General features: G+C 41.2%; 1 protein-coding gene across 1 annotated transcript in view; it reads left to right on the top strand.

Moving 5' to 3' along the window:
• TUBGCP3 (tubulin gamma complex component 3) overlaps positions 1-12,457 on the top strand; it is a 56,561-nt gene that overhangs the window by 35,103 nt on the left and 9,001 nt on the right. The window contains exons 15-17 of the mRNA XM_063126167.1: positions 1,102-1,237; positions 5,943-6,011; positions 8,713-8,848. Coding sequence (XP_062982237.1) covers positions 1,102-1,237; positions 5,943-6,011; positions 8,713-8,848 — 341 coding nt within the window. The remainder of the gene's footprint in view (positions 1-1,101; positions 1,238-5,942; positions 6,012-8,712; positions 8,849-12,457) is intronic.

Genomic DNA, 12,457 nt, shown 5'->3' with positions numbered 1-12,457 from the left:
TCAAAAGTATAATGGCAGGCTTCCTACATGCCACATTCCTTTCCCTTCCATAATGCTGATTTTTTCCATTACAAAAGGTTCCATTTACTTGCCAGACATCAAAGAGATGTCTGTTTGTCCAAGAACCGAATTGATGTAACATCTCTGTACTAAAGTGCAGCAGAATAAAGATGAGACATGGAATCAGTAAAACATTTGGTGCGTCAAGCAGTGAAGAGTCATGCTTCAGTAGAAAGAAATACCTTTTGACATGGAATTTTTAATTTACTATTTCAAGTTTGAGAATATAATGGCTTCGACCTTGCTGTTTTCTAATGCAAAAGCACAATTGTCCAGTCTCTGTTGAAAGAAATTAAATGGAAGAACCAGAAATGCTTGTTAGAACCTGGAGAGATCCTGCTTTTTTTAAAAAAAAATTAAAGGTGTTTTAGAGCTCAGGCTTGCTGAGAAGATCTTGAAAATGTGACGTTGGTCTAAACAGGGTTTCTCAAATATGTCGCTGTTCTAGATATGAAGTCATTCTTTTATCAACTCCCCCTGCCCTTCAAATAAGAATAGTAAATCAACACTTGTCCGAAACAGAAGACCCGTTTTCGGAAAAATTAGCCGGGTTTATTATTTAGGTCCTCTAGAAAGGAAGCAAAAGAGAAACTGTTGCCTCCAGTGTGAAAGGATATTACCCAGACTGGACTTCAGCATTGCGAGACTGCTGGCTTGAGTGAATCATGAGCTTCACTGTGGATTTAGTGTTGACATCGAGCGTGCTCCTGGAAAAGCTGTATGAATTGGCTCTGTCGTAGAAAAGGGCTGTTAAGGGATGTGACACAATTGTGGGGTCATGCAGTGAAATCTGATCCCTGGCTGTGATAGAATGGGAACTTGTGGGGTTATTTTTCTGTATGGAAATCCACATTTTGCATATTTATAATTGCATAAACATTTTTAGTAGTTCATAATCTATTCACTAATAGGGTAAACTATTCACTAATATGTGGGCTGAAAATATATTGCATAGGTTTATTGTACCTGTAGTTGGCAGTCAACTGGGCTATTATGTACGTTGTATATCTGTCCTTTTAAAATCTTATCTTACAATTTTAGGCCAGAGCTTGCAAGACCAGCTACCACTTTATATCAGCATAATCTGACCGGAATCCTTGAAACAGCTGTCAGGGCAACTAATGCACAGTTTGATAATCCTGAGATTCTCAAACGCTTGGATGTCAGACTTTTGGAGGTATTTTTGAGCCATTTTAACGTCTTATGAGTGTTTGTTTATAATTTTTAGAAAGTAGCTAAAATTTAGATCTAAGATCTAAATTTAGATCTTCAAAATAGTAACTTCTTTGTATATGGAATCAGATTGTAGTTCTTAATTGTTCTTTGTGGTCAGCATGCATCACACTTACGGGCTTTCTGCCTGTGCGGCGTCCTGTTCAGGAACTTTCTATAGCTGAGGGATTTTGATGGGAGCCTGGCCCCTCAATCCCACTGTGCATTTCCCATGGGCCTGTACGAAGAGTTATCTTGAGACTGCCCCAAACACAGCCTTGAAACCAAGGAACACAGAACTGTGAAAAGAGAAGACAGAGAAGAGGGAATGGTGGGTGGATTGTGTGAATGCACAGATTGTGTGAACGCACTCAAGGAACCACAGTTACAGGTAAGCAACTGTTCTTGTTGAGAGTCTCTGTGCATCACACTTATGGGTGACTAGCAAGCTGACTTACCAGAGGAGTGTCGATGCTCTCCTGTAGAATATATTGCCACGGCTCGACCAAAGGATCAGCTGACATCCAGGCTGTAAGTCTGATGAAAGTTGGTTGCCTTCACCAAGTAGCATATGCCCCAAGTCAGAGAGAGGAATTCCCTGTGTGAAGGGCACCCAAGTTGATAGAGCCCTGGTGGAATGGGCTCTGATTAGATCCAGGCGTGGCAGACTCGCTAGCTCATAAGCTAGCTTGATGACTTGCAAAACCCATGACGACACAGGCAGTCCTTTGCAAAGACCCTCATAACAGAGAAGCAGATGAGACAATTTGCGGAAAACCTCTGTAAGACGATTTGCGGAATACCTCTGTAAGACGATTTGCGGAATACCTCTGTACAAGACTTATAGAAAGTCAACATACACTGAGCAAATTCAGACTGGAGTTGATAGAAATCAGGAAAAGTACAATTAAAATAATGTCCTGATTATGGTGAAAATCTGAAACAACCTTAGGAAGGAAACCCAAGTCTGGACCCAGCACCGCTTATACGAAAAGTCCTATAAGGAGGGTCCAAGTGTGGCGTATAGAGTTCATTGGACCGAGCTGATGTCACTGCCAGGAGGAATCTGTCTTCCACATCAGTAAGTGCATGTCAAATGGCTTTGCTGTTAGAGCCTTCCGGACTACAAAAAGACTCCATGCTGGCATTGCTGAACTGACCCACAAAAACTGTTTAACCAGATTGGCAATAAAAACTGAGAGCCCATCAGTTGCTGATATCGCAGCTACATAAAGCTTAGGAGAACATAGTAACAATCCTTTTTCCTGAAATGAGAGAAGGAACCTCAAAACACAGTGCAAGTGGCACTGTACTGGCTTCATTCCACGAAGAACGGCAAAAGCAGTGAACAATTTCTACTTTGCTGCATATGATTTATGGGTTCCTTGCATCTTTTAGAACCCATTTGGAACTTGGACTGTATTCCCATTCATTGAATCCTCCAGGCTGTCATGCGAAACATTGGCAAAATCCACGTGGCAAATTTGGCCTCAGCCCCTGGTGAGTAGACCAAGGGAAGCCTGAGGTATTTCCCAGAGAAAAGTTAAAGGAGAAACGCAAACCACGGCTGCCTTAGCCACCATGTGGTGAACAGCATGCAGTTTGCATTGTTCATCCTGATTCTAGTGAGGATTCTTGTCAGCTGTGGGAAGAGAGGAAAATTACAGAAGTGATTCCCTCAACAGGAACATTTCCCCCAGTGACCCTAAATTGATGCCCGCTGTGCTACTAAAGCAGCACCATTGACTGTTTTCACCCTGCCAAACAGGTCCATCTCCAGCTTGCCCCACTTTCAGAACAGATTGTGGATGACCAACCTGGCCACTGTCCATTCATGTGATGAGGAGAGTGTCCGACTCAGATCAGTGGCTAGAACATTGTCCTTCCCAGAGACATGAACTACCGCTAATGCAACATGTCAGGGAATGCATCAGTGGGAACTCTCCAGAGTCTGCTTTAATAGGGCTCTGGATCAAATGCCTTCTTGCTTGTTCAAATAGTAGGTGGTGGTTGTGTTGTCTGATGCAATTTGACCATTGCAGCCCTGCAGTTCCATACGACAGTGAGACGCTCCAGAAGACTGATATGACATTGAGAGACATCTCTGGACTAACATCCCAGTACTTGGAGAGTACCACAATATGGTCCCCAGTCTATTCTGGGTTATCTGGGAAGGTGAGGGCTGTTGGAATGGGATGCCAATTTGAAGTTAGGAGCTGACAGTCCACCAGAGAAGGGAGAAGCAATGGTCTGTAGTAGAGGAAAACATGTCCGTCTAGGACCCCTCTCCGGGTTAAGGGACCGAATGAATCAATTCTGGAGTGACTGCATTCAAAGTTGGACAAAACTCAAAACTGTGGTAGTAGCTGCTGTGAGACAGAGATGTCTCTGGACTGAAGCAGCAGTAGGCTCCCACATTTGAGAGATCTTGGAAGCAAGGTACATGGTTGCCTGGCAGATAGGCTCGACACATGGTGGAATCCAGAATCACTCCAATGAATGGGATTATTATTATTATTTATTTATATAGCACCATCAATGTACATGGTGCTGTACAGAGTAAAACAGTAAATAGCAAGGCCCTGCCACATAGGCTTACAATCTGATAAAATCATAGTAAAACAATAAGGAGGGGAAGAAAATGCCAGGGCACATATGGGTCTTTTTAGTAGTGATCCAGTGACCTAGGCTGTGAAACAGGTAATATGCAGTGGATGTAGCATGCAAGATTCTTTTCAGTCTGTGCTAGAAGAAGGCAAATTTCTATATAATAGATGGAAATACCACGCAGATGAAGGTTGACTGCAACCACAGCCTTGTATTTGGTAAATACTCTAGGCATCATCCCTAGATTGAGTGGCAGCTCCCAGAAGTGGAAGACATCTTTGCCTATTGCAAAATGAAGGAAATGATGGTGATTGCTATATGCAATTCTATGATGGCTATATAAAAATAGGCATCCTTCAGGTCCAGTGACACAAACCAGTTGCCCTTCCAGAGCAAGGAAAGGATATTGGAGAGCATGGCGATCTGAAAGAATTTGGGAATGATATATAGGGGTTCACCTTTCTGAGGTCCAGAATTCGGCAGAGATCCTGTGCGGTTTTAGCAGCATGAAGTACCAAAAATGGAAATCACACCAAGTGTCCTAGTTCAAAACTATTTCTATAGCTCCTTTCTCGAAGAGCTTCTGAACTTCTTTGAGTAGAGCAACAGAAGGGATTGTGACCTGGACTTTGCACGGAAGGGAGTCTACCTTGATCCTGTAACCTCCTTGGATGATGGGCAGAACTCAAGTTGGATGTTATGTCTCACCAGTCTGGAAGATAAGGAAGAATATGGGTGCCAAAAAGGAGACAAGTGGGTATCTTAGGAGGTAGGTGTCCAAAGGAAGTCAAAGACTATTCTTATTAGGTTTCCTACACGTTTTGCAGAATTTGGATGATTGGAAGAAGCATTTAGAGCCCTGAGTGGAGGGTGACTTAAATGATTGCCCAGTGGGTGAGTGTGAGGATTGTCTATAGCAGGATTCCTAAACCACTGGCAAGGACAATACAGAGGGGGGCTGTTGCCCAAGCACTGTTCTTGGGTAGAACAGTATCCTTTGCATCATCAGTCTTTGCATTAAAAAGACCATCACCATGGAAAGGCAAGTCTTTGATGTGGGACCATGCTTCTTGTAAAAATCCTGCTGACCTCAGCCACACGTATCAGAGGATCGTGATGAGTCCGGCCATCACCTTTGAATCATCGTATGGCAGGAAGTGTTGATCTGTTGCTGGGACAAACCAATTGCCTTGCCTTGGAAGACTTGAGCAAGCTCGTGCTTATCCTCCGGAAGGCGTTCAAACACGCTGCCTACCTTCTCCCAGAGGAAAAGCTGCTCCCAGGACATACCTGTTTGGCAGTTTGCAACTCCAAGGTCAAGAACACCAAAGAAGATTCCCAATGAGACTGCTAAAACAGGAGTTGAAAGAGAAGAGGTGGGAACACACCGGCAGTGGGATGGTGCGGGAGGGTTCCTGCCCAAATTCCTCAGCTATAGAAGGTTCTTGAATGGGACCCTGCACAGGTGAAGAGCCCATATGTGTCATTGTGTAGTTGACCACTCGGAGAATACTGGCAAGCAACTTGTTCTTATTTTGCCAAAAATGAGCTTGGGTTAAATGTTACTCGTTAGTCACTTGTAGATAGTAGCCAGTCTATGTATAATAATAAAAACTAAGGCCACAATCCAAAATAGAGTTAAGCATGCTTAAGCCATCTGATTTTAATGGGCTTTAAGTGTGCTTAACTCTGTGTTGGACTGTGGCCTGAAATTATAGCACTGCTGAATTTATCCTGACCCTTTGAAGGGTCTGTTAAGGTGCTATGCTATTCAACTGAGCATTCAGAGAGGGTTTAACTTTCTCAGGATCATGTGTGCCCCTCTCTGCTTACTTAATGTAGAATGCCCATAGTCAGAGACAGCGTACAGGATCTCCCTTACCATGTGTGCTGATAAATGTGGTCATTCCCCTGCCTTGAGACCTGCACCATTATGGATTGATGAAGTAACATTTGAGTGGTGTCATTTCTAATTGCTAGGTTATAATTAGCCTTTGGAAAATGGTCAAAAAAACAATGTAATGTATACAATTTGGTTAAATGCAGATATTATTTTTTGAAAGGTATCTCCTGGCGATACAGGTTGGGATGTTTTCAGCTTAGACTATCATGTTGATGGGCCAATTGCAACGGTAAGGATATATATATATATATATTTAAGTTTGTCGATTTCTCCCCCCCACCCCCACTTAGTTCACTAAATACTTTGTTATTAAAATAGCCTTTGTACATTTTAGAAATGCATGATTAAAGAGACTGCTTTGTATCTTGGATGTACCCATTGTATTAAGAGTACAGCCAAAATCTCAATTTTCCTAAATTATTAATGAGTGTTTAAAATGCTACATTTTAAGACTTTCATTATTTGAAATAAATAATTCATTTGTTCTGTCGGGGATTTTAGAAAGTACTTAATAAATGGATTTTCATTTTCATCCATTATTCTGAAACTGTAGCAACTAATTTGGGATAATTTGCAAGAACTGTAAAATGTATTTTAGGGGAACCTATTTGTACTCTTTAAATAAAATCTGATATGTAGTATTCATTAAAACAGATGAGAAAATAGCAGCACCATTATTCAAAATGCTTTTAATATATGTAAAGAATAGCAGTGCTTTCTGAACATGGTGTCAAAAGTGGGAGTTTGACCAGAAGGTATTGCTATCTATAGTTTCGTGAATGGGAGATAATATCTCCGTTTTCTAATTTGTTAATTCATTTTTCATATTCTGCATCCTCCCAGTAAACTGTAAGTAGTTGCAGAGCTGTGTAACTGGTTTCTTTATATTTAATCTGTCTTGCATATTATTAACCATTTCATGTTCCTTCCTTTTGTTAAAATAAGCTTTTCAGGTATTGGAGTAAAGAGTAGTGAAAGAGGTTTCTAACATCAGTAGATCTATTCTATGCAATAGAGTATTTTTATTGCACATACACGCTAGTTAAAGAGAGTCAACACAACTGTATAACCAGTAGAATTTGGATTGTAGCGAAAGTTAAGCGGAATGAATTGATGCAGCCCAGTGACTTCAGTTTTGTGCATGGGACACTGGGTTCAAAATAACTTCATCCATAGACTTATTGAGCGGCCTTGGGCAAGTCACTCTCTCAGCCTCAGTTTCCAGTTGATAAAACAGCTTCTCAGGAATGTTGTGAAGTTGAATGAGTTTTGGAAGATTGCTTTGAATCTTAACAATTTATACATCTAAATAAACTTTCTGATTAAGATTTCCCACCCACTTTGCTATAGTATCAAGGAAATGCAGAATGTTTGGTTTGGAAATGTAAGAATTTGTGCTAGTAGCCAAACAGTGTGCCATAAGAACTTAAGAAGAGCCATGCTGGATCTAACTAAGGATCTGTTAGTCCAGCATTCCATTCACACAGTGACCATTCAGCTGCCTGTGGGAAACTCACAAGTAGGACATGAATGCAATAGCACCCTCATGTTCTACAGCAACTGGTATACATAGGCATACTGCCTCCATTATTGGGAGGTTGCATATCACCATCAAGTCTAGTAGCCATTGATAGCCGTATTTTCCATGTGTTTGTCCAATCTCCTTTTAAAGCCATTCTATTTAGTGGCCATCACTACATCCTGTAGTAGCGAATTCATAGGATATGGATTTGATTCTTGGTGCTGTGCTTTACCTTGCCTTACCTATGGAGACAGATGAGAACCAATTTAGCAGTTCTGGCTTCCTTTTCTAAAATTTTGTTTCAAGGTAATCACAACCAAAATAGGCCCCTAATTTTAGCAAGTGGTTTCTCTTTAATTTATTGAGTTTTCAGAAGAAGGTAGATGTATTTTTTTTTTAAAAAAAACGTTGTATATGAGGTGTTGACATTAATGAGGGGAAGTGTTTAATTCCAACAAGATTTAAAGCATTGCTGGTTTTGGATAGTGAAGATCCAAGTGAAAGGAGGATGTAGCTGTACTTGAACTTGATCATGACAGCTGCATCTCAACCATATACCATAACATAAAGGCCACTTCTCTAATCAGTAAGACCCGGTTAGGTTAAATTTTTAATCCTGTAATTATTTCTAGTGAGGAGGTAATGTCCAAAAATTAGGGAGGGGGATGATTGAATGGGTCTCTTCTTCCCTCTCCCCATCCAGTTAGAATTGGTCCTGAGACTGTTACACAGTGGCTGCCCTTGTATGAAGCTAACCATGATTGCAGTTACAGGCTCCACCCTTTCTATGTCCCCAACATCTCTGTGTGTAGTAAAAGGTTTGCACTGTCCTTTATGCACACAGACCATGACGTGTATAGATGCAGCCTGGTTGATTTTTTGTGAACGGATTAAAGTTTAGGCCCTAGATCAGCCTTTCCCAATTTGGTGCCATCCAGATGTTCTGAACTACAACTCCCAGTGTTCCTGACTATTGCCCATGTTGGTTGGGGCGGATGGGAATTGAAGGCCAAAACATCTGGAGGGCACCAGCTTTGGTTTGGCAGCCCTAAATGCTGTGGTGAGGTGTCCTCCAAGAACCATGGGGTGCAGTTCTAGGGTTGCTGAAATAATTGAACTCTTTAATTTACTAGTAATATTAGTGATTGAACCTGAAACTTCCTATGTGCAAAGTATGATCTCTGCCACTGGTGCTTCCCTAGTATTTGTTGTGCATAAACGCTCATGGAGAGCTCCTTTTATACTGTTATGGGCGTCCTCTTAATTTTGATGTTGCTGGACTGGACCTTGCTTAAATCTTTGTCCTCAAAATCTCTTAACCCAAACAGAAATACTGGAAGCAGCAGCCGCACTTGGCTGTTAAAAGTGATGACAATATTTTAAGTCTGCATCTTGATCTTGCTTTCAGGTGTTTACACGGGAGTGCATGAGCCATTACCTGAGGGTGTTCAACTTCCTGTGGAGGGCAAAACGGATGGAATATATTCTCACAGATATCTGGAAGGGACATATGTGCAATGCAAAGCTTCTAAAAAATATGCCAGGTAAGAGAATGGCCCCAAGGCATATTTACACAACCCCCTGTGCTCAGGCCGTAGCTCTTTAGGTTACTTTGCATGCTGGACAAACCTTTTGGTACTGTTAATGCTCCAGTATGGTGCGTGCCTTCAGCAGATCTAGTCCAGCTCTCAGGCAGCTCATGAAAAGGAATAGAATTTAAAATATATAGAAAAGTGTGCGTTGGGAGTTCAGTCAAAACTAGCTGCTCTTCTTGACTACATACAAGTGAATGGAAGTTGTCTTTGAAGGCCTTGACTATATGAAAGTTTTGATATATGGGCTCTTAGCTGCCACTGCTCTGCCATTTTGATTGCCCCTACTCCGCCATTTAACTTTTATCATAACAGTTGGGAGAAAGCTGAAGCACAGATGTTGTATAATGTCATTGACACAAAAATCCTACACCCATTTCATTGGCTGGCTTCTGACTTTTACGCGCAGGGTAAATTTAGTAGTAGTCGTAGTCTAAATGACTACTTCAGTGATGGTGCTGAGCCAGCACTGTAGTTTTTACTATCTTAACATACTTTGTTTACTTGGAGTACGGAGCTGTATTTTTGGAGATTAAAAATGAAAGGACAGAGGCACAATTGCTAACTGAGGCTGACAGGGGAGCAGGTGGTGGCTGCCTTCTGTGGCACTCCAGGTCTGAGGCTGAAGAGAGGCGAGAGATCAGTTCTGTCAAGCTGCCTTGCTTTTTCGAGCTTGATGCTGAGGAAGTCCGCATTTCATGCTTGAATAGCGTGAGCATAGAATTGTGGAATACTTGGGAGTTTTGCTACAAACTAACTAGACGTGTATAGTTAAAACAATTGTTTTTTTGTAAGGTGCCTCCCAATATGTGCTTCCCCTCCTCCCCCCCTTGTTTGTATTCTTTCTTTTAAATATTTCTAATGCTTGCAATTTTTTTCTTACATACATACTTCTTTATTGAATGAAAAAAACAAAAAACAAGAATCAAACATGAAATCATTAGAACGTATGTCTAATACATAGAGAGCTCTAATCCTGGCCGCCACTGTAAGAAATTTAGCAACAGCCAAAGTTATTCTTGAGGACTTATCTTCCAACAGAAACTTAACATATTCTTGGAATATTTTCTAGGAAATCTTTTTAATGTTCCCTTTCCTCATCTGCTTTGTTTTCTAGATCCTTTCTCATTTTTGTAGTTCCCTCCTGAATCCTTCTTTAACTGACTATACTTTTCTTGAACAGTTGGTATGTTCCTAATGCTGGGTAGAGGGATATTGTTTCTTCCCGAATCTCAGAAGTGATGCTATTGTGAGTGCAATGTACCATGGCGTTGGTTTTTTATCCCACTGCCTTATCCTCTGAGCTTGTGTTGAGAAGGCATTTTGGTTTATACCGGGATTGAAGCTGTAAACCTGTGCACACTTACCTGGGAGTAAACCCAATTGATCTCAGTGGGCCTTACTTCTTAGTAGAAGTATAGTATTGCTTGGTAAGTGTCTCTCTTCAAACCTTGGTAGGGCTGCTTTACTCATTAACCCAGTTTGCATGACATGCCGGGCTCACTGGGGGTAATTTAACCCACAGTACATGCTGGGTGCTTTGAATATGAAATCCTCAGTAGGGTAATGGCATGTTGGTTTGTTGTGGGGTTTTGTGAGGGTTGTTTAACCCTCGCAGAAACCCCGACGGCTGAGTTCGCAAGACACACCACAGCCCCATTGGGGCTTGTATATTCAACATGTTGCCCGGCAAGCACTGCGGCTCATCATGAGTTAATTCAAATCTCACCTCAGCTGTGAGTGGGGGTTAGATTGGGCTCTGGCTTTCATGCTGTCTCTTGCAAATATGAATCTTCTAGCTCAAGGTTTCTCATAAATGAGATAAATTGCCAACCTACATGCTCTCCAGTCCACCTTTCAAAGACACTGGCCAGTAAGCTTTCCAGCTGTCTGGTCATGGCGGTTGTTGACTGATAGAAAGTTCTCTGCTGTGAGGAGAAAAAGACTTTCTCTGGCCTGCCTGGTCAGATGCCCACGTCTGGTCCATTTGGCCAAGGATTGTCAGAAGGGTTGCTCCTGACTTTGGGAGCAGTCACTGCTTGGCAGTACAAGGCAGAGGTGGGCTGCAGCTTCATGGCGTGACCAGAAACTCAGTACTATTTTTTATGCAGTGAATCCCCCCTTTTTTTAATGAAAGAGTTTCAGTGGAGAAGTCTGCTTAATCATAGAGGAGTTTTATAAAATGGGTTTCGTAAGGATCAGTGAAATTTCTGAAACAGCCTTGAGGGGGCAATAGAACATTGCAGTTTGTTATTGACCAGTGCAGTTCTAAATGCCAGAGTTTAAGAGCCCATAGTGTACCAGGGAGGTGTAAAGTAGTTTTTTTGGCCCGTTTTATAAAGAATTGTGCTTGTGCGAAATGCAACATCATATTAGTCTTCCGATTAGGTTGTACTCCTGCTCTTCCATAGAACTATTTACATGTTCTTGCTTGTGTGAATTGAATTTTGTCCACGTCTTATTTTATAGTTGTTTTTATTTAATAATGTTAGCCACCTCGGATTTCCAGAAAGGTGGGATATAAATAGTTTCATTAATTAATATATTTTTAAAAAATCTTATCATAGAAGATGGCTCTTTGAGAGACACTGCCTCTAATCTAGCTACTCTCTCAACAATTCAGGTGTGGAAAGCATAGAAGTCCATATTTTCACTAAATAGTGAAATAGAAGTCCAAGTAGTGAGAATTCCCCACTACTTCCAGCTCTCCCAGGCTGCAATCCAGTGCCCATTTACCTAGGAGAAACATCCATTGGACTCAATGGGACTTAATTCTGAGTAGATGTATACAAGAATGGACTGTGAGATAATAAAGATCTCCGGCAGCCTCCCCCAACCTGGTGCCCTCTGGATGTTTTGCACCAACCCTCAGCATCCCTGAAAATTGGCCATGCTGGCTGGGGCTGCTGGGTTTGAAATCATCTGGATGATACCAGCCTGGGGAAGGCTGGTTTTGTGAAATATATTGGAATGGGACAAAAAGAAGGGCATTTTAGAGTTGTGAACATTCTAGATAATACTAAAGAACTGTTAACTAAAACAAAATGAGAGCAAAAGTCACCTGAATTTCATACTGAATTTACATAAGTTGTAAATAAACACATCTAGAGATTTTACAGAATTTGAATTAATGAGTCACTCATGTGTTAGGAATTCTGAGGGGCAACTTGATCTGTGAGTTGAATCACCGTTATGTAAACTTAGTTACGAAGAGCTGCTGAGAGGTGAGTATACAGTTTCTGTTGAAGCTCAGGTGAACGTCAGCCATCAATAGTATGGCTGTTCCTGCTTGACATGGTGCTGGAATACAGCTAAAAGTTAATCAAAGATCATATAAAAACAAATCCCTAGTTTATCTTACGTAATGCTTCTTCATATAGGGAGCATAAACTTCTTAAGATTCACTGAAAATTGTTAACCTTTCTGTTTCTAAGCTGCCAAGCAGGTGATTGCCAGGTTTTGGTAAAATTAGACAATGGATAATTGGCTCTTTAAAATCAATAATAGTGAAATGGTTTTATCAATTAAAAATTGCAAGGGGAAGATTTTGAATGTGGTTCT

The sequence above is a fragment of the Elgaria multicarinata genome, chromosome 5, assembly GCF_023053635.1.
Source record: "Elgaria multicarinata webbii isolate HBS135686 ecotype San Diego chromosome 5, rElgMul1.1.pri, whole genome shotgun sequence".
NCBI classification, from domain to species: Eukaryota; Metazoa; Chordata; class Lepidosauria; order Squamata; family Anguidae; genus Elgaria; species Elgaria multicarinata.
The sequence above is the reverse complement of the archived record's forward strand: the minus strand, read 5'-3'. Positions and strand labels throughout refer to the sequence as shown.